The sequence below is a fragment of the Passer domesticus genome, chromosome 27 (genome assembly GCF_036417665.1).
Source record: "Passer domesticus isolate bPasDom1 chromosome 27, bPasDom1.hap1, whole genome shotgun sequence".
In the NCBI taxonomy this organism is placed as follows: domain Eukaryota; kingdom Metazoa; phylum Chordata; class Aves; order Passeriformes; family Passeridae; genus Passer; species Passer domesticus.
The window spans coordinates 3,957,304-3,984,642 of NC_087500.1; the positions used below are offsets into that span (position 1 = coordinate 3,957,304).

At 68.7% G+C, this 27,339-nt stretch overlaps 2 protein-coding genes across 3 annotated transcripts; one reads left to right on the forward strand and one right to left on the reverse strand.

Annotated features, from left to right (window-relative positions):
• Positions 1–1,442: 1,442 nt before the first annotated feature.
• Positions 1,443–2,162, forward strand: GJD3 (gap junction protein delta 3). Its single transcript, XM_064400156.1, has one exon. The coding sequence runs from the start codon at positions 1,443–1,445 to the stop codon at positions 2,160–2,162; it is 720 nt and encodes a 239-aa protein (XP_064256226.1).
• Positions 2,163–3,018: 856 nt separating this feature from the next.
• RARA (retinoic acid receptor alpha) lies at positions 3,019–25,615 on the reverse strand. 2 transcript variants are annotated; one of them, XM_064399890.1, is made up of 9 exons: positions 25,461–25,615; positions 17,938–18,236; positions 7,044–7,192; positions 6,798–6,939; positions 5,779–5,939; positions 5,514–5,690; positions 5,233–5,437; positions 4,895–5,053; positions 3,019–3,701 (listed from the first exon to the last, which is right to left on the reverse strand). In XM_064399890.1, the coding sequence occupies exons 2-9, from the start codon at positions 18,116–18,118 to the stop codon at positions 3,490–3,492; spliced, it is 1,386 nt and encodes a 461-aa protein (XP_064255960.1). In that variant the 5' UTR covers positions 18,119–18,236; positions 25,461–25,615; the 3' UTR covers positions 3,019–3,489. The 2 variants fall into 2 exon arrangements, with proteins under 2 accessions (XP_064255960.1, XP_064255962.1); XM_064399892.1 differs by lacking the exons at positions 17,938–18,236; positions 25,461–25,615 and adding an exon at positions 12,046–12,315 and having other exon boundaries at positions 3,020–3,701.
• Between the last annotated feature and the right edge of the window lie 1,724 nt (positions 25,616–27,339).

Consider the following 27,339-nt stretch of genomic DNA (forward strand, 5'->3'; position numbering starts at 1 on the left):
CCATCCCAAAATCCTGGATGGGGTGCTGGGGATGTTGTGGGATGGGAGTTGGGCTCTGGGCATCAGGCACTCTGCACGGCCCCAAGGGGTGAGGAGGGTGACCTGTGTTTTCCAGAGCTCTGCTCCCTTTACTGGAAGGGGGATCTGAGATCTCACCAAATGCTGTCAGCACTGGGCAGGGGCTGCCAGGAGCCCTGGCAGTGCCACACAGGGTTTTGTAGGGATAAGTCTACATGTGCCAGAGCTGGGGGCAAGCTGGGAAGATCCATGGGCCCCCCAAGAGCCCTGGCACAGCATCCAGGGGCAGAGAGGGCTGGTGCCAGCTGTGGGCATCCCCCAGGCACTGCAGGGCTGGGGTACCCAGGCTCTGACGTGGCAGGGGGTGATGCCAGCAGGGGGAGGGTCTTTGGGGGTCGAGTGGCCTGGGTACCCTGAGGCCCTGTGGGTTTGGGAAGGACAAAATTTCAGGGCATTTCTGCACTGGAGGGACCACCACCTCTCTCAGCCTGGGAGCTGCTGGCCCTGGGCAGGGCAGCTTTTGTCCTTGAGCCCCACCGGCAGCGCTGAGCCCTTCCCTCCCTCCGGGCGCCCCTGCGGGTGTTCTGTCCCTTTAAAAGGACTCCAGGCGTGGCCGTGGGACCATTATCCCATCCCAGCTGGACAGAGAGACTGGACAGTCCTGGACAGCCGGCACCAGCGGCGCTGGCACACCGTGAACCGCAGCCCACACAGGTAGGGGGATGTTGTGGGGGGCACAGCTCAGCCAGGCCGAGCTGTGCAGGGGCACCGGGGATGGGGAATCGCTGGTCCTGCTTCTGTTGGTGTCCCTGACACATCCCTGGGGAGCGAGTCCTGGGCACAGCGGGTGCCTGGGGATGGGGAATTGCTGGTCCTGCCTCTGCTGGTGTCCCTGACACATCCCTGGGGAGCGAGTCCTGGGCACAGCGGGTGCCTGGGGATGGGGAAATGCTGGTCCTGCCTCTGTTGTATCCCTGACACATCCCTGGGGAGCGAGTCCTGGGCACAGCGGGTGCCTGGGGATGGGGAATCGCTGGTCCTGCCCCTGCTGGTGTCCCTGACACATCCCTGGGGAGCGAGTCCTGGGCACAGCGGGTGCCTGGGGATGGGGAATTGCTGGTCCTGCCCCTGCTGGTGTCCCTGACACATCCCTGGGGAGCAAATCCTGGGCACAGCGGGTGCCTGGGGATGGGGAATTGCTGGTCCTGCCCCTGCTGGTGTCCCGGACACATCCCTGGGGAGCAAATCCTGGGCACAGTGGGTGACTGGGGACACTCCTGGCAGTGCCTGGCACCCTCCCATGAGCAGGCAACCACTTGGGAATGGTGTAGGGATGGAGAGCTGGAGGGGTTGTGCTGCCACAGCGGTCCAACCTGGCGGTCCCTGCGTCCCCCCAGCACTGACCCCGCTCCCGCAGCGCGGCCATGGGCGAGTGGGGCTTCCTGAGCTCGCTGCTGGACGCCGTGCAGGAGCACTCGCCCATGGTGGGCCGCTTCTGGCTGGTGGTGATGCTCCTCTTCCGCATCCTGGTCCTGGCCACCGTGGGCAGCGACGTCTTCGAGGACGAGCAGGAGGAGTTCGTGTGTAACACGCAGCAGCCGGGCTGCAAACCCGTGTGCTACGACGCCGCCTTCCCCATCTCGCACTATCGCTTCCTCGTCTTCCACATCGTCGTGCTCTCGGCGCCCGCCGCCCTCTTCGTCATCTTCGCCGTGCACCAGGCGGCCAAGCCGGGGCGCGGAGGGGCTCCCGGCCAGCGGGCCCGCCGCCTGCAGCCCTTCTACGTGGGCAGCGTGGTGGCCCGGATCGCCGCCGAGCTGGCCTTCCTGCTGGGCCAGGCGCTGCTCTACGGCTTCAGGGTGCAGCCGCTCTTCGTGTGCCGCCGCCGGCCCTGCCCGCACCGCGTCGACTGCTTCGTGTCGCGCCCCACCGAGAAAACCGTCTTCATCCATTTCTACTTCGTGGTGGGGCTGGTCTCGGCGCTGCTCAGCCTGGCCGAGCTCGCCCACCTCCTGCGCAAGGGGCCGCCGGCCCGGCCCGGCTGCTGCCGCAGGCCGCAGGAGCGCGGCCCGGCGCCCGGGCAGCCGGCGGGGGCTGCGGAGGGACCCTGCGGTCCCCACCCGCGGGGGGACCTCACCGTGTGACCGGCCGCGACGAGCTGTGGCCGGTTTCAGCCCGGCGGTGACAGCGGATCGCCCGGCCCGGAGGGGTCTCCATGCCGGGGATCCGAGCCAGGCCGGGCTGGGCCCTGCCCCGCTGCCCCCGGTTCCTGTTGTGGGCGGCGGGCAGGCCTCACCCGGCAGCTGCTGGAAAAAAAATACGGACAAAAAGAAAATAAACAGGTCCCATCCCTGCGCAGTGGCAGGAACACCCCTGACCCCCCAGCCCGGCACGGGGGGGGGCCAGGGCTGTCCCCAAACTCTGTGCTGGGAGTGTCACAAATGCATCGGGGCTGGCCCCTGGCATAGAGGGACATGACTGTGGCATCAGGGATGGGAAGATCCGAGCTTTAGGGTACTGGGGGGGACCCCAAAAGGTTCTGTCCCAGTCTTTGGGGATGAGCAGTCAGGGAGAGCAATATGGGGGGCCCTGGGGTCCTCCCACAGCAAAGAACACCCCCCCTCAAACAGGGCTTGGGGTGCCACAGCCTGACCATCTCCTCCCAACCCCTGCTCCCCCTCCTCCCCGGAACCCCCACAAGAATAACGAGCCAGGCACTAGAATAAATAAACTTTATTCTGGAGCCAGCCCCCCCCGTCCCCCCTCCCCGTCCTCCCCGTGCCGGCAGGGCCGGGCCCCCCATCCCCGCGAGGCCGGGACTGGCACCACCCTGTGCCCCCCACAGTCCCCTCCCCGCCTGGGGGGCCGGGGCAGGGCCCGCCCGGTGCCCCCCGACTCTAAATCCACTAAAATCTCAACAACAACAACAAAAAAAAAAAAAAAAGGAATTTAATAATAATAAACCGTGTGCCCCCCCCCCCCCCACTCCGCCCACCTCCCCCGGCAGCGCCCGCCGTGCCCCCTCCACCTGCACAGGCCTAAAAACCCCTCCAAACTTTTACAAAGGTTTTAAAACGTATTTATAGATATTTATAGATATTTATATATATATACTTTGCTTTCTTTTCTCTTTTAAATGACTCTGCTTCCTCGGCGTGCGGGGCTGGCCGGGCCCCCCCCGCAGACGGCCGGGGGAAGGGCGGGGGGGGGGGTGGCTCGGTGGTCGCGATCCCGTGGGTGCTGGTGCTGGTGGGGCCGGGGCGTCCCCGGGGCCGCGGCCGAGGTCCCCGCGCCCCTGAAATGTGACACAACCAACGCGCCGGGCCCGGGGCTGGGCTGGGGGGGTCCCCGCGGGGGCCGCTCCGGCGGGGGGCTGCCGAGGAGTCCGCCCCGGGGTGGGGGGCTGCAGCCGGGCCGGGCCTGGGGGGTGCCCCCATGCCGGGCTCTGTCCTGGCGCGCGCCGGGCGCGGGTCACGGCGAGTGCGTGGCCGGGCTGCTGCGGTTGGAGCTGGGGGAAAGGCTGGGGCTGCAGCTGCCCGGGGGGGGCCCCAGGCTGCCCCCGCGGGGGCCGCCCGCCTGCCCCCCCAGCGTGTCCATGCCCTCCGAGTTCTCCAGCATCTCCTGGATGAGCGGAGGCATCGAGCCTGGGATCTCCATCTTCAGCGTGATCACCCGCTCGGCGCCTGGGGGAGAGTCAGGGTCAGCAGGGTGCGGCCGCAAAGTGGCAACCCCAAAATTGGCAAGCTCAAAGTGGCATCACCAAATGGTACCCCAAAAAGAAACCCAAATGGAACACTAAAAATGGCATCCCCCCAATGGGCGCCCAAAAAATGGCACGCCCAAAACAGCAGCCTGAAAGTGGCACCCCCAAATGGTACTCAGAAAAACCCCAAAATGGCACCACCAAAAGGCACCCAAAAAAACCCAAATGGCAGCACCAAAATGGAACACTAAAACTGGCATCCACACAAAATGGGCGCCCAAAAAATGGCACTCCCAAAACATCACCCTGAAAGTGGCACTGTCAAATGGTACCCAAAAAAAACCCCAAAATGGCACGCCCAAAAGGCACCCAAAACAACCCAAATAGCACCACCAAAATGGCACCCTGAAACTGGGACCCCGAAAAGACACCCAAAGAAACCCCAAATGGCACACTAAAACTGGCACCCCCCCAAATGGGTGCCCAAAAACTGGCACCCAAAAAATGGCACGCCCAAAACAGCACCCTGAAAGTGGCACCCCCAAATGGTACTCAGAAAAACCCCAAAATGGCACCACCAAAAGGCACCCAAAAAAACCCAAATGGCAGCACCAAAATGGAACACTAAAACTGGCATCCCCACAAAATGGGCGCCCAAAAAATGGCACTCCCAAAACATCACCCTGAAAGTGGCACTGTCAAATGGTACCCAAAAAAAACCCCAAAATGGCACGCCCAAAAGGCACCCAAAACAACCCAAACAGCACCACCAAAATGGCACCCTGAAACTGGCACTCCCAAAAGGCACACAAAAAAAACCCAAATGGCACACTAAAACTGGCACCCCCGCAAATGGATGCCCAAAAACTGGGCATGCCCAAAACAGCAGTCAAGAGTGGCACCCCAAAATCAGTACTCCCAAAATGGCATACAATAAGTGACACTTTTGGTGCCAAAACATCACCCTGAAAGCATCACCCTCAAACTGACACCCCCATCTTTGCTTCTCCCTGGGCACTGAGGACAAGGGACATGGTCACATCCCCAGCATCCCTGGGAGATGCAGCGCTGGGTGTGTCCTCTTCTTCATCCCCTCTGGAGGATGCTGAGTGACCCGGTCCCCCCAGTGTCCCCTGGATGCTCCCTCAGGACCCAAATCTGCAGGAGCCTCACCCTTGGCGCTGATGCTGCGCAGGTCCGTGATCTTCATGAGCATCTTGGGGAACATGTGGGGCTTGTTGGGCCTCCTCTTCCTCACGTAGATCTTCAGTGCCTCCAGCAGCGGCTCCTGCAGCTTGTCCACCTTGTCAGGCTGCTCCAGGTCCTGGCGGTCTGGGGAGGGGGCACACAGTGGTTGGGGGGAGCAGCACATCCCCCTCGCCATCCTGAGCGCTCCCAGCTCCCACCGCCCGGGCTTCATTTGGGGTCTCCTTGCTCAGCCACTGGGGGAGGAGGGCCGGGCTGCAGCGGGGGCCCGCGGGCACTGGGCAGGTGCCCATCCCTGCACCCACCTCCGCAGATGAGGCAGATGGCACTGAGCAGCCCCGTCTCGGCGTCGTCCATCTCCAGCGGCAGCAGCTGGTTGGCGAAGGCGAAGACCAGGTCGGTGAGGGGCCCGAACCCCGCGTTGTGCATCTGCGTGCGGTTCAGCGTCAGCCCGTCCGAGAAGGTCATGGTGTCCTGCTCCGGCGTGTAGCGCGTGCAGATCCGCAGGATCTGGTGGGGACACGGCGGGGAGCTCAGCCTGGCGCCCCCTCCCCGTCCCCGCGCCCGTCCCCGCGCCCGTGCTCACCAGGATGTCGAGGCAGGCGGCTTTGAGGAGGGTGATCTGGTCGGCGATGGTGAGCGTGGTGAAGCCGGGGAGCTGCTTGGCAAACTCCACCGTCTTGATGATGCACTTGGTGGACAACTCGCTGAACTTGTCCCACAGGTCGATGTCCAGGGACACGCGCTGCTCCGAGCTGTTGTTCTGTGGCAGGAGGTGGGGGATGAGGGCACGGGGCGGGGTTGCCACCCTCCCCAGCCCCCCAGGACCCCCAGGACCCCGTGGCACTCACCGTAGTGTATTTGCCAAGCTGGCAGAGCGCGGGGAAGGTCTCCTGGTGGGCCTTGCGCACCTTCTCGATGAGCTCCTCCACCTCGGGTGTGATGATGTAGCTCTCCGAGCACTCCGGCTTGGGCACGTCCTTCTTCTTCTTGTTCCGGTCATTGCGGACGGCTGCAGGAATGGCAGGGTCAGTGTCACCTGGCCCCGGTGTCACCCAGCCCTGGTGTCACCCAGCCCCTGCCCCACCATGCTCAGGGCAGGATGGGGACCTGCCACCAGCAACGGACTCAGCTGCAGTGACAAGCTCCCATCAGCCCCACAGATTCCTTTAAACAACCCCACAAGTCATTGTTCAGACCCTGCACTCTTGGGGGGCCCACACCCCTCGCCAAGGGGACAGTGCTCTGCAAAGCCAACGCATCAGAAAGGGACCCCGGGACAGAGAGTGGCAGCTGAGCCACCACGCTGGGTGAAGGGCATGGGAGGGACCCTGGGGGTGGCAGCTGGGAAGGGGGGGACAGCTGGGAGGAGCCCCAGCCCTGCAGGGATCAGCCTCTGTGGGCTGAGAGAGTCAGGATCCCTCTTAGGTGCAGGGTGAGCCCCTGGGATGCTGACCCCCCTGGCACTTCCTGGCCCCCCAGGCTCTGCCAGGTCCTCCCAGGGGTCCCAGTCCCCCAGGGGCTGGCAGATGGGGCAGGACTCAGCTGTGGCTGAGCAGCCCTATCCCCCCGGGCACCCACCGCGGGGGCACAGCCGGGCACCATGACAACTGCCAGCGGAGCCGGGAGGCCTCCTCGGCGTCATTTATCTCTGACATTATCAATCACGTGTTGCCCAGGCAACTGCCAGGCTGTGACACAATCCCGGGGGTCCCCATCCCCCCCGGGCCTTGCTGGGCACACGGTGGGGGCTGCTGGGATGGCCCATCCCACCCAGAGCCCCCTGACCAGGACACCAGGCACGGTGTCCCATCCCATCCCTGGCGTTCATCCCTTCCCCATCCCTGTCCCCGTTCCCATCCCCACTCACACTCCTTGGACATCCCGACTTCGAAGCACTTCTGGAGCCGGCAGTACTGGCACCGGTTGCGTGTCACCTTGTTGATGATGCAGTTCTTGTCCCGGTGGCACGTGTACACCATGTTCTTCTGGATGCTGCGGCGGAAGAAGCCCTGGGGACCCCGCACGCCCCGGTCAGCGCCCGGCACAGGCACCCCGAGCACCCCGAGGAGCCCGGGGAGCCGTGGTGGCCGTCGGGGCCGGTGGCAGAGCTCACCTTGCAGCCCTCGCAGGCGCTGACCCCATAGTGGTACCCCGAGGACTTGTCCTGGCACACGAAGCAGGGCTTGTAGATGCGGGGCAGGGGTGGGGGCGAGGGAGGGCTGGGCACGATCTCCTCCGAGCTGGTGCTCTGCGTCTCGACGGCTGTGGGGAAGGGGCAGCACTCAGGGCACGGAGCCCCCCGGGCAGGGAGCCCCCCACTCTGCACCCCCCAGCTCCGGGGGTCCCGGCAGCCCCAGCCCCGCGCTGCCCACCCCGGCCCTGGCGCCAGGTCGAGCGGGGCCAGCGGGGAGAGGACGCGTGCTGGGAAGATGCAACGTGACATTTCCAGGTCACAGAGACGATGTGGAATTCAGGCAGACAAAAAAAAAAGAGAAAAAAAAAAAAGAAAAAAAAAACACAAAGAAAAGGGCCGGGATCCCAGGAGCCCCCAGCCCAGGCGGCACTGCCAGTGGATGAGGGGACAGAGGGTGCAGGGCCAGCCTGGGGGGCCAGTGCCACACACTCACTCACACATGTGGGCACATGTAGTGTGACACCTGTACATACAGGGTGACCCCCACAGCCCCAGGGTCACCCACCACCCCCAGCCAAAGCATGGCCCCCAGGAGGGGACAAGCACAGTGGCACACAGCTGGCACCCCAATGCAGGACATCCCCAAGGCCATCCCCTGTAACAAGCCGACCCTGGCAGCACAGGGGACACAGCCAGTACCCCTGCACCCCAAAACTTCATGGAACACGCCTGTTCCCTTCCTGCACCCCAAAACACGCAGGGATGTGCCTCTTGCACCCCCATCCCCCAGGGGGCTGCAGGAGGTTCCCAAATCCCCTGGGTCAAGCCTTGGCCCTGTCCTAGCACAGCCCGGGCAGGGAGGGGTTCAGTGCAGGTGGGGTTCACCCCTGGCATGGGGGGGGCTCAGCATAGTGGGGTGCACCCCTGGCATGCAGGGCAGGGGGGTTCAGCACGGTCAGGGTGCACCCCTGGAGCTGGGGAGGGGCTCAGCACAGTCGGGGTGCAGCCCCAGCACGGGGCACAGCCAGGCAGGGGTTAAGCGCTCCCCGGCTGCTCCGGGATGTTTGCGAATGTTTTTCTGCAGCAGAGCCAAGCGAACCAGTCAAACAGGATATTAAAGGCCAGGCCCGGCGGGGGAGCCTGGGCCCCCCCCCGCCCTGCCGGCCCCTGCACCCCAAAAAGGGCCCCAGGGCCGCCGGAGCCCCCCTGAGGCCGGGGACCCCCGGGTGGGGACACCCAGCCCGGGGAAGGGGCCCCAGAGGAGGGGGGGGTCTGGGGAGTGAGGGTGGGGGTCCCCAGCCCGGCAGTGCCACGGGGCCCTCGCCAAAGGCCACGGGATGGGGCCAGGGAGGGGACAACAGGACAAAGCCACCCCTGGCACTTGTCCCCAGGCGCCAACGGGGACGGGGAAAGTGCGGGGTGTGACAGGAGCGTGCGGGGCAGGGTGAGGAGCACGTGGGGTGGGATATGGGGGTGTGGGGTGGGATATGGGGGTGTGGGGTGGGATAGGGGTGTGTGGGGTGGGATGTGAGAGTGGGGTGGGATATGAGAGTGTGGGGTGGGATATGAGAGTGTGGGGTGGGATACAAATGTGTGGGGTGGGATATGCGTGTGTGGGGTAGGATTTGAGTGTGGGGTGGGATAGGGGTGTGTGGGGTGGGATGTGAGAGTGGGGGGTGGGATATGGGGGTGTGGGGTGGGATGTGAGTGAGTGGGGTGGGATATGGGGGTGTGGGGTGGGATATGAATGTATGGGGTGGGATCCGAGTGTGTGGGGTGGGATATGGGGGTGCGGGGTGGGATAGAGAATGTGGGATGGGATAGAGAGTGTGGAATGGGATACAAATGTGTGGGGTGGGATACGAGTGAGTGGGGTGGGATAGAATGTGGAGTGGGATATGGGTGTGTGGGGTGGGATATGAATGTATGGAATGGGATACAAGTGTGTGGGGTGGGATACGAGTGTGTGGAGCACCGGGGGAGTGTGCAAGGCAGGACATGAGCGTGCAAGGTGGGACACACGCGTGTGCGGGGGGCCGGGAGGGTGCAGGGAGGGACGGGAGGCTGCAAGGTGGGGTGTGGGTGTGCGGGGTGGGACACGGGGGTGCGGGTGGGACACGGGCGCGGGGGCGAGCGCCGGGCACAGCTCCCGGGCTGAATAAATCACCGCTGCCACTCGAGGGAGCGCAGCCATTAAAGTGACTGAGAGAACGTCGTCTATAATTTATCGCCTCTTTTATATAATTTAAGAACTTCCTCGTGGAGAGCTGCACTCACAAAACGCGGATTTGACAAGATTTTGATGTGCTGGGTGCGGAGGGGGGGAGGGGACCCGGCTCCCTCCGCGTCCCTGCGCTGCGCCAGCACCCCGGGAATCCCCTGCCACCACCGCCACCATCACCACGGAGGGGACACGGGCACAGCCGCCAGCCTGGCCAGCTCCCCAGGAGCAGCATCACGCCTGGGGGGCACGGGAAGGGCACAGAGCAGCGCCCAAAGGTGCCAACCTGGGCTGGGTGCAGCTGGGACCCCAACGCCCGGGCTCAGCCCACCCCCCCCCGCAGCAGGAGGGACCCCGCTGTCCCCTCCCCACCCCAGGCAGGCAGCGCAGCCCGGCTCCAGCTGCAGACCAGATGCTGCGGCTCCGCCAGATCCCGGGTGAGCGCCGAACGCGCCGCCCCCGCCCGCGGCCCCGCCGGCTGCTTCCTGCCCGCGCCGGGGGACCCCGGGGCACCCCGACACCCGCACCCCCGCCCTGGCGTGGGAAAGCGCCCGCGGGGACACCCCGTGTGCCGCTGCCCGCGGGGGACACCGGCCTCCGCGCCGCCACCACCCCGCCGTGCCTGCGGGACAGGCCCCGGCCGGCGGAGCGGGGAGGATGAGGATGAGGATGGGGGGTTGGAGGGGGAAGGCCACCCGAGGGTCGCGGTGCGGGTCGCCGGGGGTCCCCGCAGGCCGGTGCGGTGGCAGTGCCGTGCCTGGGGTCACAGCCCCCCACGGGAGGGGGGAGGCCCACCCAGGGCTTCCCTGCGGATGAGAATCCCACGTGCCCCGAATTCCTGCGCCTCTGCAGGAGAAGGGGGAGGGAGGGAGGGAAGAGGGTGCGGGAACCCAGAGCCGTGGGGTGCCCGCTCCTGCTCACGGTGCCCACCGGGCACCCTGCCCAGGACCCGGTGTCTGCCCCCTGCCAGCACCAGGGGTCCCCAAAACCCCGACACACCCATCGGTGAGCAGTTTTCCCAAGGCCATGTGAGGCCACCCTGTGCCCAGCACAGAGGGGGTGCCACGCACAATCCAAGCCCGCGTACCCCTCTCACACCCCCACAGCACTCCAAAAACCCCCAGCAGCACGCGGCTCCACAGGGGGAGGGGGTTCCCACTGTCTCGGTGGGCTCCTACAGGATTTTCCACCACCCTCAGGAGCTGCCTCGTACCTCTGTTTCCCCGTGGTGCCACCCCCAGTCCTCTCCGCGGGTGTGGGTGGGCTCCCCGCGCCCCCCGAGCAGCTCAGGCTCCTTTGCCAGCTCAACACGCCCCGCCGGGCAGGGCAGTGCCACGCTGGGCCAGCAGCCAGCACCACGGGGCCAGCGGGCACGGCCGCAGCTGGCTCTGAGGAAACTGAGGCACGGCACGGCACCGCGGAGCCCTGCCCGGGCTGGCACCCCCGGCCTGGGGAGACACGGCACCTCGTGTGACGCCGGCAGCGGGGCACGGAGCCAGGGAGTCCCGCCAGGTCATGGTCACCGCGACCAGAGCCCCGAGGTGCCCCAGCAGGGCAGGGGACACACGGCCAGCAGCGCTGCCACCCACGTGGGGAGGGGGCTCCGGCCCCCGCGGGACTGCGGGGCACAGCGAGGGGGCAATGCCCGCCCAGAGACGCTGCTCGGGACAGCCAAAACCGGGGGGCTCCGAGCAAAGGGGGAGCTCGGGAGCCCCGTGCCCACCCTGCCCCAGCGAGGCTCGGGGGCAGCCCCCTCCCCTGGCAGAGGCAGCGGGAGCCCCGCGGGTCCCCAGCGCAGACAAAGGCCCCGCGGCCGCGCTCGGTGCCAGCGCAAAGGTCGAGCGGCCCCGAGACAATGCGGGCAGCGGGACCGGGGGTCCACGGGCACCCCGCCCTGAGCGGGGTGAAAGTCCCACGGAACCCGGCAGGACTTTCCCGTTGTGGTGGCCCCAGGGTGCCAGGGGAGCGGCTGGTCGCACAGCCGGGACACGGGGACTCCTCCGGCCCCCCCAAACCTCACCGGCCCCCCAACACCGAGGGCACAAACCGCAGCAGGGCTCCACATCCCCCGGGGGGAGCAGCTCCCGGGCTGGCCGGCGCTCGGACTGCGCTGCCCGGGCCCCCCCCGCCGCCCATCCCGGTTCGGCGGTGCCCTCATGCCCTCCGTGCCCCCCTCCCGGGCACAGCGCACCGGGCCGTGACCCCTGCGGGGACACCGGGCAGGGTCCCGCCAGCGGGAACACGACTGGCCCGGCCCCGCATCCACAGCCGGGACCCCCCGGCCCCGCGGGACCCCCCGAGCCGCGGCAGGGTGGGGGCCCAGGCTGGGGCTCCCCCGCGCCTGGGCAGCAGCGGCGGCTCCGTCTGTAGTTAATTGGATTTTCCCGGAGCCTTTATCAGGAGAGAGCGAAATTCCCGGCGGAGCCGGCGCTGCCCGGACCCCGCTGCGGGAACGGGGGTGGGAGAGGCGAGAGGCGACCCCCCCCTGCCCCCCCCTCCACCGAGCTCGGCCCCGACTGCCCCCGAAATAGGGCAGGGGGTGTTTAAAGAGCCGCTGCCTTCTGCGCATGGAGCGGGTGGGGAGGAGGAGGCGGAGGGGGCCGAGCCCCGCACTCTTCCAGGACCAGCACTCAGCTCAGCCCCCCGCCCACGGCCCCCGCACCCCGCAGCCCCCCCCCCACCCCCGGTTTCGGGGCCGCTCTCCCCGGCCCCATACGACGGCCGGGGGGGCCCGTCCGCCCCCGGTGCGCAGGTACCTACAGCGGCCGGAGCTGCTCCACGGCGGGGGGCGGCGGGGGGGGCAGCCCCGGGGGCCCGGCCCGTAGAAATCCATGCGGAGGAAGGGGCCGGGGGGCAGCCCCGCCACCGCCGCGCCCTCGTACATGGCCCCGGGGCGGCGGGGGCGGCTCCCCCGGCCGGGGCGGCCCCGGGCGGTCAGTGCCCCCCCCCGCGCCCCCGGGGCGCCCCGCGCCGCGCTGCCATCGCCCCGCGGAGCGGCCCCGCCGCTCGCTCCGCGCCCGAGCGGCGGGAGGAGGAGGAGGAGAAGGAGGAGGAGGAAGAGGAGGAGGAGGAGGAGGCGGGGGGAGGGGAGGAAGGCGCAGCCCCGCCGGCTCTGCGGCTTCGCCAGCCCCGGTCCCTCCCGGCACCCGCCGCCTCCCCGCGCTTAACCCGCTCCGCGCCGCGGGGCCGGCACCGCCGAGGGGACACGGACACGGGGCACGGACACGGGGCACGGACACGGGGCACGGACACGGACACGAACATGCGGGAGGGGGACACCGAGAGGGACACAGACAGGCAGGGGGGCTACAGACGTGGTGGGGGCACGGCTCATGAGGTGACACGGACACGCAGGAGGACACGGTGGGGAAATGGACACAGGGAGAGGGCACGGACACGCGGGGACAAGGGGACACGCGGGGGCAAGGGGACACGCAGGAGAGAAATGGACACACGGAGAGGGCACGGACACGCAGGAGAGAAATGGACACATCAAGGGGGGCACGGACACAGGGCACGGACAAGAACATGCGGGAGGGGGGACACGGACACCGAGAGGGACACAGACAGGCAGGGGTGTTACAGACGTGGTGGGGGCACGGCTCATGAGGTGACACGGACACGCAGGAGGACACGGTGGGGAAATGGACACACGGAGAGGACAGGGACACGCGGGGACACGCAGGGGAACACGGACAGGCAGAGGGACGCGGACACGGGGGGGAGATGGGGAGGGGCTCAAGGCGGGGCTGGGGGTTGCCCGGCGGAGATGACGGGCCCGGGGGTCCCGGGGGGGTCCCGGGGGCTGCCCGGCGGCCGCAGCTCATTTGCCTAATGGGATGCGGGTGAACTGCGGCTGAACCCGCGGGAAGGGCTCACCTCGGCCTGACCCTCGGGCCCCCCCCCGGGGGGGGTGGGTGGGTCTGTGGACATGCATGTGCACGTGTGTTCATGCATGTTCCCAGTGCATGGAGCGTGTCTGCATCCCCGCTGCGGCTGGGCCATGTGTGCCCCTGCTATGCAGACACACGGGGAGGTGTGTGTGCACACACGTGTGTGCACTCCTCTTCCACACACACACACACGCACACATGTGTGTGACACCATGTCCCTCCTAGCACGGGAACAACTGAGAACATGAACACACGAGTGCATGCACAGCCCACTGTGTCCATCTGTGTGTGCATGCACACGTGTGTGCTGGCGTGTCGCCCCTGCCGGGCACAGAACCACGTGCCACCAGTCCCCACCACACCAGCCCTGCACACAAGCCCCTGCTGCAGCTGCCACCACAAACCCAGGGACCCCCCTGGTGACAGCGGGGACGGTCACACGCCAAGGACAGGCCCTGGGGTGCCACTTCCCTCTGTGGTGATCTCCTGCTGCCCAGCCTGGGCTGCCCTGGGGGGACAGGAGCCCCACAGCCCCCAGCTGGGCACTGCCAGGGGCAGGAGGAGCACAGGCACAGCTGGGAGGATGCGGGCATTGCCTCACACGTGGCTGCGTGTGTGTGCGGCTGTGTGCACGCGTGTGGCTCTGGGACTGCGTGTGTGCGTGTGACTGTTCTGTGTGCATGTGTGGCTGAACGTGTGTGACTGTCTCTGTGTGTGGCTGTCCCCGTGTGTGTGGCTGTCCCCATATGTGTGGCTGTACATGTGTGGCTGTACATACATGTGGCTGTCCCCATGTGTGTGGCTGTACATGTATGGCTGTAACCATGTCTGTGGCTGTACATATGTGGCTGTACACATGTGGCTGTCCCCATATGTGTGTCTGTACATGTGTGGCTGTAACCATGTGTGTGGCTGTCCCTGTGTGGCTGTCCCCATGTGTGTGGCTGTGCAGCTGTATGTGTGTGGCTGTCCTCGTGTGTGTGGCTGTCCCCATACGTGTGTCTGTACATGTGTGGCTGTAACCATGTGTGTGGCTGTACACACATGTGGCTGTCCCCGTGTGTGTGGCTGTCCCCGTGTGTGTGTCCGTACATGTGTGGCTGTAACCGTGGCTGTGGCTGTACATATGTGGATGTACACATGTGGCTGTACACACATGTGTGGCTGTCCCTGTGTGCGTGGCTGTACATATGTGGCTGTACATGTGTTGCTGTACATGTGTGGCTGTCCCTGTGTGTGTGGCTGTACATATGTGGCTGTACACGTGTGTGTCTGTACATGTATGGCTGTCCCTGTGTGTGTGGCTGTACATGTGTGGCTGTCCCCGTACAGGTGTGGCTGTCCCCGTGTGCGTGGCTGTCCCCGTACATGTGTGGCTGTCCCTGTGCGTGGCCGTCACGCGTGTGCGTGTCCCCGTGTTCGTGCGGGGCCGCGCAGCGCGGCAGCGCCTGTTTAAATAATAATGGCAAGTCGGGGCTTTGCTTAGCCAGCAGGTTTCGAACAAAAGCCCAGCGCTGCTCCAACTTCCTGCAGCGAACATGACAAATGTCTGCTCTGACTCATTTACCAGCGCTGGAAAGAATGTGGCTGCGATGGAGGGGACGGAGGGGACGGCGCAGGGGACGCGGGCGGTGGCACCGCGCGGCCGGGCCGGGGGCCGCCCCGACGGGCAGCGCTTCCCATCCCGCACCGCTTCCTGCACCGCTCCCCGCATCCCTTCCCGGCCCGCATCCCCTCCCGGCAACAGGAAGAAACAGAGATTATCCAAAAAAAAAAAAAAAAAAAAAAAAAAATCAAAGCCTTAATTCCAGAGCCAAGAGGAACTGGGCGAGGGGACACCCCGCACGTCATCCCGCAGTGTGAGGGGGACAGGCACACCCCTGGGGACAGGAAAACGGGGCCATTCCCGCATCCCCCCAGCCCCGCATCCTCCCGGCGCTGCTCTGGGAGGGGGGACAGAGCTGCCTCCAGAAGGCTGATGAAAACCCGACCCCACAGAGAACCCCCTTTGCGGGTTTGGGATCACAGGGTCACAGCCCCCACCAAACCCCCCCAGCCCAGCGCGGGGTGCTGCAGCATCCCCTCCCCCAGCGCCGCGCCGGCACCTCGGGGCCCCGCAGCCCCCCACCACCCCCCCCGGGCCCCGCAGCCCCCCTCTCGCCCGCCCACTTCAAAAGACCCCATTTATCCCCTTCAGCCGCTTTTGAGCCCGGCGAATTCCCGGCTGGAGCAGGCGGCTCCCCCCGGCCCCTGACAGTGATAGAGAACCTCCGCCTAATGGGCTTTCCCAGGCTGGGGGCCCAGCGCCTCATCAATCTTCCCCGGGCAGGGCTGGGGGGGCTGGGGGGGTCCCCAGCACCGCGCCCCCCGCGGGGCTCCCCGGCCACTGCCCCGAGCGGGGCCCCCCGGCCCCCCAGCCCGGCCCCCGGCCTGCAGGGAGCACGTTTTGCTCATTAATTTTTAAAAATTAATTAATTACGGGGCGCTGCGGGGGAGCGGCGGCGGCGGCGCGAGGAAACCGGAGCCAGCGGGTAGGGTGACAGGCCAGCCCGGGCGCGGGGCCCCCTGCCCCGGCAGCCCGGCCGGGGGGGCTGCGCTGGGGTCCCGCTGCCCGCAGCCAGGCCTGGGAATCAGGGCGAGGCAGGGGGGCTGCACAGGGACACCCCCACGGACCCCCGAGACACGCCACGGGACAGAGGAGGGGACAGGCAGGGACAGGCAGGCGCCACAGAGCCCCCAGGGATGGGGATGGGGGCACAGGCACAAGCCAGCGGTGGCACACGTGCCAACATGCGTGTACACACCTGGCACAGGGACAGAGGACACCCTGATCTGTGTGTGTCACCAACACACAGGCATAGCGGGCACTCACACACACAGGTGTGACACGTGTGCACACAGGCACAGAGGGCACTGACACATACATACACACAGATGTGACACACGTGTGCATGCACACACAGGCACAGAGGGCACTGACACACTCACAGGCACAAAGGGCACTGACGCACAGGTGTGACACGTGTGTGCACACAGAGGCACAGAGGGCACTGACACACACACACACACACAGAGGGCACTCACACACACACACAGATGTGACACACGTGTGTGTGCACAGAGAGACACAGAGGACGCTGACACACACACACACACAGGTGTGACACACGTGTGCACACCCTGCACAGCCCCAGCTGTGCACACAGAGGCACAGAGGGCACTGACACACACACACACACAGGTGTGACACACGTGTGCACACCCTGCACAGCCCCAGCTGTGCACACAGAGGCACAGAGGGCACTGACACACACACACACACGTGACACATACACGTACACCCTGCGCAGCCCCAGCTGTGCACACACAGCAGCAGCTCACTGTGCCACGCACACGCCGCCCCACGCAGAGGGCACACGCGTGTACACCCATCGTGGCAGCACACACGTGCCCACACGCAGCTCCCGGCCCATCCCGGCCCCGCTGGGCTGCCCGGTCCGACCCCAATCCCGGGAGGGGCAGCTGCACCCCCAGATCGGCCCCGGGGCCGTGCAGCTGCAGCACATCTGGAGAGGGCAGGACAGTGAGGAGGGGGGGACAGCACCGGCCCCCCGCAGGCGGGACACAGACACGGGCACCACAGGACACCCCAAAACCGCAGGACCCACCCAAACAGGGCACCCAGCTGGGTGGGTGCTACGGGGGGGGCAACACATGGTGCCCCCACCCCCTGCCTCCCTCGGGCAGCCAGCAGGGAAGGGCAAGGGGAAACTGAGGCACGGCTCGCCACCTGCTTCAGGACACCCTCCAGCCGTGTCCTCAGTGTCAGGGAAGGGGGGGACACAGGCGGCCCCCCCAGCCTGTTCCCACACGCCCGGAATGGCCCCAGAGCCAGCGCGGGGGAGTGGCCCCACCCGCCGACACCCAGTCGCTGAACTGGTCCCACTGGGTCCCACCGCCGCCGGGGCGGCTCCGGCGGGGGACAGCACCCAGGGCCGGCCCTGCCCGGACCTGCACCGGCCCCCGGGGCCAAGGACGGGCCGGGGGGGCCCCGCCACGCCCCGAGCCACGGGGTTCTCCCCGGCAGCGGGCGCCGCAGGGCACTCCTGTTGCAGGGAACAGCGCGGGGCTGGGGTGAGAAGAGGTCCGGCAGCCACCTCATGGCATCCAGGGAAACTGAGGCACGCTGGTTTGGGGGGATCCCGGGCGGGAGCCCACCTCCGGCGGCTCCCAGCTGCCGTCACGGCAGGCGGTGATTACCGGGGCCGTGATGGACGACGCTGTCACGGGGAAATGGAATCGGGAGCAGCCGCGGTGATGATTGTCTTCATGGCCTCCCCCACGGCAGCCCCGCCACACGAACAAAGAGCCGCCGTGGGGACACGGCACCCAGGCTGGTCACCGTGAGGGACAGCAACACCCAGGCCATTAACAACCAGCCACTAACGAAGGTGGCCGCAATTAACGACACAACAACCCCACCAAGGCCACTGACCGCTCCCTGCCTCAGTTTCCCCAGCAGCAGCACACACGGGGAAAAGCACCTGGCACTCGCATCATGGAGCCCTCAAAATCAGCCCCCGCAGGCGTGGCTGGGAGCAGGGAGACCCCCCCTCAGCAGTGCCACTGCCCCAGGGACACGTCATGGACCCGCCTGGGACTGGCACCCACACCCCATAGTGGGGACAGAGCCTGGCCCAGCGCTGTCCCCACACCCCCCCCAGCACTGGGGGTGCCACCAGCCCCCTCAGGTACTCACTGGCAGGTGACGGGGTGCTGTATCCACTGACGGGAAGCTGGTGCTGGATGCCAGCCAGGGTGCTGGGCGGCGAGAGCCCCCCCAGCATGTGCGGGAAGAAGAAGGCGTAGGGGGGGGGCACAGGGTAGCCATTGAGGTGCCCCCCACCCGGCGTGGGGCAGGAGCTGCTGTTGCTGGCCATGGTGGGCTCTGCACTGCGGGGGGCTCTCAGCTGCGGGGTCCCGGGGGTGAGCAGAGCATGGGGCCCGCGGGTGCCCTGCTGCCGGGCTGTCCTCACAGCTGGCGCTGGTCCTGCAGCACTGCGGGGGAAGCAGAGAGGGGCATTAGCACAGGGGCTGGGACCACTGACCCCCCCCATCCTGTGGGGTCACGCATTAGCCGTGCCTCAGTTTCCCCAGCCCCCCATGGGGTCACCCATCAGCGGTGCCTCAGTTTCCCCAGCCCTTGTGGGGTCACCCACCCGCCGTGCCTCAGTTTCCCCAGCCGTGCCTCAGTTTCCCCAGCCCCCCCCGTGGGGTCACCCATCAGCCGTGCCTCAGTTTCCCCAGCCCCCCATGGGGTCACCCACCAGCCGTGCCTCAGTTTCCCCAGCCCCCCCTGCGGGGTCACCCACCAGCCGTGCCTCAGTTTCCCCAGCCCCCCTGTGGGGTCACCCATCAGCCATGCCTCAGTTTCCCCAGCCCCCCATGGGGTCACCCACCCGCCGTGCCTCAGTTTCCCCAGCCCTTGTGGGGTCACCCACCCGCCGTGCCTCAGTTTCCCCAGCCGTGCCTCAGTTTCCCCAGCCCCCCCCGTGGGGTCACCCATCAGCTGTGCCTCAGTTTCCCCAGCCCCCCGTGAGGTCACCCACCAGCCGTGCCTCAGTTTCCCCAGCCGTGCCTCAGTTTCCCCAGCCCCCCCGGGGCCACATCCCCTCCCGGCCCCAGGAGGGCGCAGCCGGCCGGGGCTGGGGCTCCGTGCGGGATTAACGCCGATCCCCCCGATTAACGACACCGGGACGGCGGCACCGGCAGGCGCAGCTCACTAATCCCAGCTTAGCTGGCTGGGGGGGACGGGGCGGGGGGGGGAAGGTGTGGGGACGGCTTGGGGACACGGTGGGCCCCACAGGACAGCCCCTCCAGCCAAAGGCCACACCACGAGCCCAAACCTGCTCCGCCAGGCCAGGCGTGGCACACGGGGCACGCAGCGGGGCACGGAGGCAGCAGCCCCTGCCCCAGCCTGGGGGGGCTGCAGGGCAGCTGGGGACAGGGGGGGGACACACGGGCACTCTGGGGTCCCCTGAGGACAGCGGCTCCGCTCCAGGCTGGCTCTGCCATCACTGCCACGCTCCCACTCCGGCTGCTCCCCCATCCCTGCACGGACCCCGAGGGGGCTCAGCCCCCCGGCCCCTCATGGGGAGGGGGCTCAGCCCCCCAGGACCAGCCCTGGGGGCTCTGCCAGCCGCAGGGCTGGGCCGTGCCCGTCGTGACACACCCTGCCCCGTGCCATGTGCCACGCCGTGTGCCGGCAGCTCCCACGCCCTGCCCAGGTGGGCACGGACCCCTCGGCCCGGCCGCTCGGGGGGCGGTGGGAAGGGGGGCGCGGGGCTTTCACAATCCCGGGCTGGCTGTTTATTTAAGGGCTGGCGCGGGGCCCGGCGGGGGCTGTTTATTTGCCGAGAGTGCTGGCTCCCGGCCCCGCGGAGGCGGAAAAGGATCCAGAGGAACAAGGCTGGGCCGCCCGGCAAGGCGCTGGGGAGGGGCCGGGATGGGCATGGCCCTGCCCGCCCCCCCAGCACCCAGCTGCGAGCATCCACTACAGGCAGGACCCCCCTTCCCACCCACCCCAGCACCCACTGGGAAGCACCCATGGGTGGGCAGTCCTGTCACCCATAGGGTGGGCACCCATCAGTGGCTGGGTGAGGGTCACATCCCCCCCAGCCCAGCAGCGAGCGTGGCATTCCCAGGGCACCGTGCTGGACAGCAGCTCAGCACCATCCTGGGGACAGCCCTTGCGTGGGGGGCACACATGGCACTGCAGGGACCCCGGCCTGAGCGTGGGGGACTGCCCATGGCCCCCCCCCACCCCGGCCAGGCCGTGGCCCCCCGAGTTGTGCTGGCCGGGGGGAGCCAGGGGAGGGAGGCGCGGGAAGAACTGTTTATGTTTGCCGGTGCCAAGTGCTTGCCGGGCACCGTGCCAGCCGTGCCGGGGCCCAATTACTCAACCCGCTCAGGCCCCCCCACACGCGCCGCCGGCCAGGGACCGAGCGAGGCCAACGCCGCTGGCCTGGTCACCGTGCACCCCAAGAACACCCCTGACACTGCTCCACACGGCCAGCAGTGCCCAGGAGGGTCTGGGGATCATGGCCAGCCTTGCTGCCGTGGGTCCGGGTGGGCAGGAGGAGCTGCTGCCCAGAGCAGCTCCCCTGGGACCATGCGCTGCCACAGCCCCCAGCACACAGCTGGGTGTCCCCAAATGGGGGTTCTGGCTGTCCCAAATGGGGTCCTGGGTGTTCTGCACCCCAGAGCCCCCCCAGTCAGCAGCGTGGGGTCACCGTGCAGCCCCCTCGGCAGGGCCCGTGCTCTCCCGCCCCAACACCTTTTCCTCCAGTCCCCGCAGGAGCTGGACGAGGCCCGGAGCTTCCTGGAATCCAGCGCCTCGTTCCAGCCCCGTGGAAAACGTTGCTGCGGGGCCCGGGCCAAATGCAGCCACGAGGAACCTCCCACCCAGGCCGGGGGTGGCCCCCGGGAGCGGATGGACAGACGCACGGACACGCAGAGCAGAGCATTCCCAGGGCCAGCAGCAGTGCGGGACATAATCTGGGGGGCCACGGCTGGGGGGACACAGCTGCCCAAGCCACCATCCCAGTGCGACCCCAAAGAGAGCACAAAGCCCTCTACAAAAAACGCGTGCACACCCAGACAGGCCAGGCAGCACTGGCACAGTCCCCCAAGAGACCCCTCCCAAAAAGGCAGCCCCCCCCGTGTGACCCCCCAGGCTGGGCTCAGCACCCACAGCCACATCCAGCACCAACCACAGAGCCACCAGGGTCCCACCAGCACGGCCACGCCACAACACCCCCTCCCCAGCGACCACCCCAGCCCGATACCCCTCCAGCCCACCCCGACACTCCCCAAAACCCGCGGAGGAGCAGGCAGCACCCCAAGCCCGGCCCGTGCGACACCCCCAAACCCAGCTGTGCTTCCTGTTGGGGCGCACGGCGATGGCAGCGCCAGCGCCCGGATGTGACACGCCGGGGAGCGGGGGCGCCGCCCTGGCACCCCCAGCAGCGGGGGGCCAGCGGGCCGGGGGGCGCTGGGGGTGCCTGGCAGGGCAGCGGGCAGCGACCCAGCCCTTCCTGTCACGCCGGCGGGCACCGCGCTCCCGGCCGCAGCTTCCCCTTGCCACTCTCGATTCCCAGGCGGACAGGTTTCAGTTCAGCCCCGGCCCAGTTGTCACAGCCCGTCAGCCCAGACTCCCTCACCCTGCTCCCCTGCCACCCTCGAGTCTGTCGCCCCACTGACGTGTCACCCCACTGACTAGTGACCCCACTGACCCGCCAGCCCAGGCATTTGTCCCTGCTGCCACCGCAGGGATCGCCACCGCAGCATCCTGCGCTCCCCGAGCCTGGCAGCTGTGCGTGTCCCCGTGTCCCCCACCCTGAGCAGAACGGGCAGTGGGGACCTTCCCTGTGCCAGGCTGTCCCCATGGCGTGTGGGCAGAGCGGGGTTGCCGTGCTGAGGCACGGGGGCACAGGATGGCAGCCTCGGGGCAGGGCAGGAAGCGCCTGCGGAGCCACTGCGGTTGCAGCCTGCGGTTTCCTCGCTGGCAGCAGAGCCAGCCCGGGGTGGCCTCGCACGCGAGGCCAAGGGCCTGGCTGCCCCCACTGCCCCCCGCCACCGCCGGCCCCTCCAGGCCGCCCCCAGGGCAAGCCAGCGTGGTGCAGGCGGGGTGAGGTGCCCCCCTGACAGGGCTGCTGGGAGAGACCCTCTCCCGAATCCCCAAAGCTCTCCACGGTGAGTCACCGTCACGTTTCTCACGTCCCCGGGCAGGCGTGAATCATGCCCAGCCTGCGGCACGGCACGGCCGGAGCCAGCGGCACACGCTCGGCCAGAGTTGGGGCTGCTGGGAACGGGAATCTGAGGATGCTGAGAGCAGTGCAGACCCCAGGACCTGCATCCTACTCCCCGGGGCCAGCAGCCGACCCAAGGGCTTGCTCAGCCCCACAGCAGCACCGGCGTTCCAGCATCCCAACACCAGCTGCAAGATACACCGAGCCACCACGGCTCCCCCAGCTCAGCCACAGGGCCAGGGACACCACGCTGGCCCATGGGGACACCGGCAGGGATGGTGTCCGTGCTGGCCTCCCCAACCCATGGAGGCACCCTAGGGATTCGCCACTGGCCCCGCAGTGAGGGTCCTCACCCCAGCACCCCACATCTCGCTGCTGCCAGGAGCCACAAACTGAAATTCCACCTGTTGCGGCCGGGCCGACTCCGGTTACGCCGGGAACGCCGCTCCGGTTACACCTCCCGCACCCACCACCAGACGCGCCATTCTTTTGCGGGAACAGGTGCCCCGGCCCCCGCCACGGCCCCTGGGATGGCCACAGCTGTGCCACACCGCCACCGGCACCGCTCCGGCCCGGCTGCACTGTGGGTGCCGTGAGAGGAGCAGGCCAGTCCCAAAGGCCCAGCGGCGTCCCAGCCAGCATGACCCCCATCACACCGCGGGGACAGCACCCTGGGGACACACACCCACCCCTGCCAGCCTCCCCATGGAGGGGACCTCCCCAGCCACAGCCCAATCCCCTCGCTGCATCCCAATTCCAGGATGAAAGCAGCACAGGCCCAGGGTTCACGGTCCTGGAGTGCCCCATCCCAGGGGTGCCAGAGTGCCCCCATCCCAGGAATCCCGGAGTGCCCCAACCTGGGGTCCCGGAGTGCCCCATCCCAGGGATCCCAGAGTGCCCCATCCAAGGGATCCCGGAGTTCCCCCATCCCAGAGGGCCCCATCCCAGGAATCCTGGAGTGCCCCAACCTGGGGTCCCGGAGTGCCCCATCCCAGGGGCCCTGGAGTGCCTCCATCCCCGGGATCCCAGAGTGCCCCATCCCAGGGGTCCCAGAGTGCCCCATCCCAGGGGTCCCAGAGTGCCCCATCCCAGCTCCCCAGGGGCTCTGGGAAGCAGGGGGATGGTGCCCCAGCAGCCGCTCGCGGCAGTCCCGGTTGTTTTTAGCCGAGGCTGCGGCGGCAGCCGGCGCCCTGGGAATGGCGTGCCGGGAACAGCGCGGCCCCAGACAGCCCTCGCTGGCTCGGCGACAGCCGGCAGACAAGTGCAGCTGGCACGGGGCCGCTCGGGACACGGCGCGGGGGGACCCGGCGCGCAGGCGGCCGTGCGACACCCGCGGGCACCGGGGTTTGGTGGCACCGTGCCCCCAGCCTGGGCAGCCTCCAGACCCGATGTACCTGGGGGGGCCCAGACCACTCCGCGACCCACCGCGTCGTGCCCAGGCCGGCTGCCACGTCCCCTTGCCGTGTCCCTTGTCACAGCCTGGCAGCCGGGGCTCAGCGGGGACAGCGGAGGCCACGGCGGGCGCACGCGGCCCCTCGCCGGGCCCTGCCACGAGCCACCCCCCGCTAAGCCTCCTCCAGCCGCAGGGAGATTAACCCATTTTCCGTAATCAGCACATGTGTCACCGCAGATATGATCGCGCACCCCCCCCTCGCCGCGCTCGCCGTGTCCCCCCCGGGGCTGGCGCTGCCAGGGGGCCCTGCGGCACAGGGGTGCCCCACGGCATGGGGCACCTTGAGGCTCCAGGCACGCACTGCAGGGGACTCGCAGCTCCTCCAGCCCCGGCGTGCTGCAGCAGCGCCCCAAAAAGGGCTGGGGGGGACCCCCAGAGCACAGGCAGCCTCTTTGTGGCAGCGCCGGCGCCGGACGTTGCCAGGACAGTGGCTCAGGGCACGGCGGCTCAGGGCACGCGCGGCCAAATGTGGCACGTTGTCACACCAGAACCTCCTGGATATAAATAGATGCAGAGCGGCGGGATGGTGAATCCCAGCGCCGCAGGGCAGGCGGTGGCGGTGGCACAGCCGTCCCCAGGCTCCGTGGCCGCCACGCTGCTGCTGCCACGGGGACACGGAGGATGAATGAGGACAGCTGAGTGAAGCCAGGTGTCCCCGCGGGATGGAGCAGCCGCAGACACCAGGCAGCTCCGGATGAGGCGCAGGGCAGTGCCCCGCTCCTGTCATCTCGGTGTCACCGTGTCACCTTAGGGGGGCTTCGAGCAAAGGGGCCAGACACCCACCAGGCCACCCACGGGCATCCCTGGGGCGAGCACCCAGGGGAGCAGGCGCATCCTCGAGCCGCAGCAAGGTCACCCCCAAGGGCAGGGTGGGGGCCCACGGGTGACATATGGCCCGGGAGCAGCGGCCGCGGGGCCGCTAAGCCACCGAGCCGTCACCCGCTAATCCCGGCGCGGGGCCGCGGCGGGCGCTGCACCGGGAGCCGCCAGCCGCTGCCTGCCCGGCTCCACCGGAGTGGGGGGACCGGCTTGGGGACCCCCCGTGTGTGTCCCCCAGCACCGCAGAACTGGTGGCCCCTGCCACCAACGGGGTCAAAGGTCAGAGGCACAGATTTGGGGGACAGACGCACAGATTTGGGACAGACGCACAGATTTGGGGGACAGACGCACAGATTTGTCTCCGTACCGGCCCGCCCCGGCTTGGGGCGCTGCTCCCGTCCCCCGGTGGGGGTCCCCCCTGTGCCGGGGGACTGCACCCCAAATCCCCCCCCAGCCCGCCGGGGCTCCGCCGCTCCCCGCCGGGCTCCGGGCAGCCGCTGCGGGAGCGAGCAGCGCACGGCCGGTCCCCGGCCCGGCCCCGCCGCCCCCCGCCCGGCTCCCCCGGGCCCCCCCGCCCGCCGCCGCCCTGTCAGCCGCGCAGAGCGATGGCTTCCTCCGCCCGCCGGCCAGGAAACGGCGCAGACGCCGCTCCCGCCCCCCGGCCCCCGGCGCCCCCCGCGCTCCCGGCCCCGCTCCCCCGCCGGGGCCCGGCCCCGCCGCACCCCGAAAAGGGGAAGCGGCCCCGGCCCCCCCCGCCCGCCGCGGAGGGCGCGGGGATGGGGCCGCGCGCACCGGCGGCCCGGGGAGCCCGGTAAGCCCCCGGTGGGCTGCCCGGCACCGCGCTCCGCGGCGGTCGCACGGTGCCCGGTGGGGTGTAGAGCTAGCGGAGCCTCGCCGGAGCCCGGCCCGGGGTGGGGGGGGCAGCGCTGGCGCCCGGGAGCGCCTGGCAGTCGGTACCGGGAGAGGGAACTCCGGCAGCCCCGAGCGCAGGGTAGGAGGCAGAGGCCGAAGGCGCGATCCCGGACCCGCTGCGGCTCCGGTGCTCCCGGCAGCCGCAGCCCGGCGGAGTCCCTCCCCCGCTGCGGGAACCCCGGGATCACCCGTTACCGGAGGGGGATCCCCAGAGGCGGCACCGGAGCCGCATCAAGACCCTCCTTCCCAACCCCGCTCCCACGGGCAGATCCAGAGCCCCCTCATTACCTGCTCGCGGAGACTCCAACACCGAAATCCTCAAACCCGGGGAGTTCCCGGTGGTGGCTGCATGGCGGCGGCGGCGGCACCGGGAAGGAGCGGGGGGGAAGGTGGGGAGGGGGGGGGTTCGCCCCGGCTCAGAGGGGTGAGGGAGGGGTGGGGCGGGGGTTCCCGGGGCGGTTCACCGAGCGGCGGCCGCGGCCATTGCGAGTCATGTGCTCGCGGGGAAACTTTACCCGGGGCTGGGCCGGGCGGGGCGGCGGCGGCGGCGGCGGCGGCGGCGGCGGAGGGCGGGGGGGAGCGGGAGGAGGCCACGCCCCTCGCTGCGGCCACGCCCCCGCCCCGCCCCGCCGGCCAATGGGGAGCGGGCGGGGGCGGGGCGGGGGCGGGGCCGGCTGGGCTTTGTAACTCTTTGAAGTCTCCAGAAAGCGGAAGGGGAGAAAGTGGGTGCGCGCGCCGCGCCGGGGGGGGGGGCTCTTAAAGGGGCCGCGCACCGCAATTCCCGTGCCACTCTTGGCCCTCTTCCCCACCACGCTCACAGGAGGGGGTGTCCCAACGACCCCCCCCCCCCAGCCCGCTTCACTCTTCTGTGACTGTGGATACCCAGTGGGTGGAGGATTGGGGCACCCACGTGAGGGAAAACAGCGGGTGGGTGCTCCAGGGGGGGAGGGAAGAGATGGGGACACACTGCGGGGAGGAGGGCAGAGGGATGGGGAGTGCCTGAGCTGCCCCCCAGGCTCAGAGGGGAAGGGCTGGGGGCACCTGTGGCACCCCGGGGGTACAGAGTGCCTGTAGGCAGAGGAATGCCCTGCTCTGCCTGTCCCCGGAGAGATGCTGATCCTGGGAAGGGGATGGCGATGGAGACAGGGACACGGACACAGGCTACCCAGCCCAGAAAGGCCACCCAGGGCCCTGCACAGCCCAGACCCTGCAGTACGAGGGCTCCGAGGGCAGTGGGGCAGGAGCTCCCCTGGGAAGACACACAAGTGAGGAGTGTAGGCAGCCTCACCACATGCCCCGGGGGGAGTCATACTGGCCCCCCACTCCCCAGGACCCTCGGGTGCCTGTCAGGATCCCACAGGAAGGTGGTGCCCACCAGGCCACTCAGCACACCGCCGTGCCTCAGTTTCCCCCGTGTGCTCACCAGAGCGAGCCTGGACACCCAGCGCGGAGCAGCGGCCGGCCCCCTCCCCGCACACCGGGGCCCAGCCGCCGGCATGTGCTCAGCCCAGTGGAATGTGCCAAATCACTCCCAGATGTGCACGGCGGCCAGCCCGACCCCCGCCCCGCTCCCACCGGGACCCCCGGCACGGGCCCCGCGGGACCGAGCCCCCCCCGGCCCGCCCGGCCCGCGGCGTCGCGGCCCCGAGGGCGGGCAGGGCAGCGGCGGGTGCCAGGGCGGTGCCACCAGCGCCGTGTCCCCGTGTCTGCCGGGCCTCTCCCGGCGGGGTCGTGCGGGGTCCCGCCCCGCAGCCCCGCAGCCCCGCAGCCCCGGTGCCAGGCGGGAGCAGCCGGGCGGAACGGGGCTGTCAGATGGAATCTGGGTGCCGGCGGTGACGGCCGTGCCCGCCACGTGGCCGCTTATGTAAGGAGAGAGCAAGGGAGGACAGCGGGGCACCGGGGACACCGCCGAGGGGACACCGAGCCCGCGGGCGCGGCACGGCACGGCACGGCACGGCACGGCGCGGCACGGTCCCGTGGGCGCGGCGACAAGGGGACACGCGCGCTGGGGCCGGGGGACAGCCGGAGCTGGGGTGTCGCGGGGTGTCCCCGCTGCTGTCACCGCAGCGCTGGCAGCCCGCGGTGACGAGCGGCTCCGGCAGCCCCGCATCCAGCTGCGCCATCGATTCTTCATCCGCCGCGGCACAGCGGGGCTGGCACTGCCATG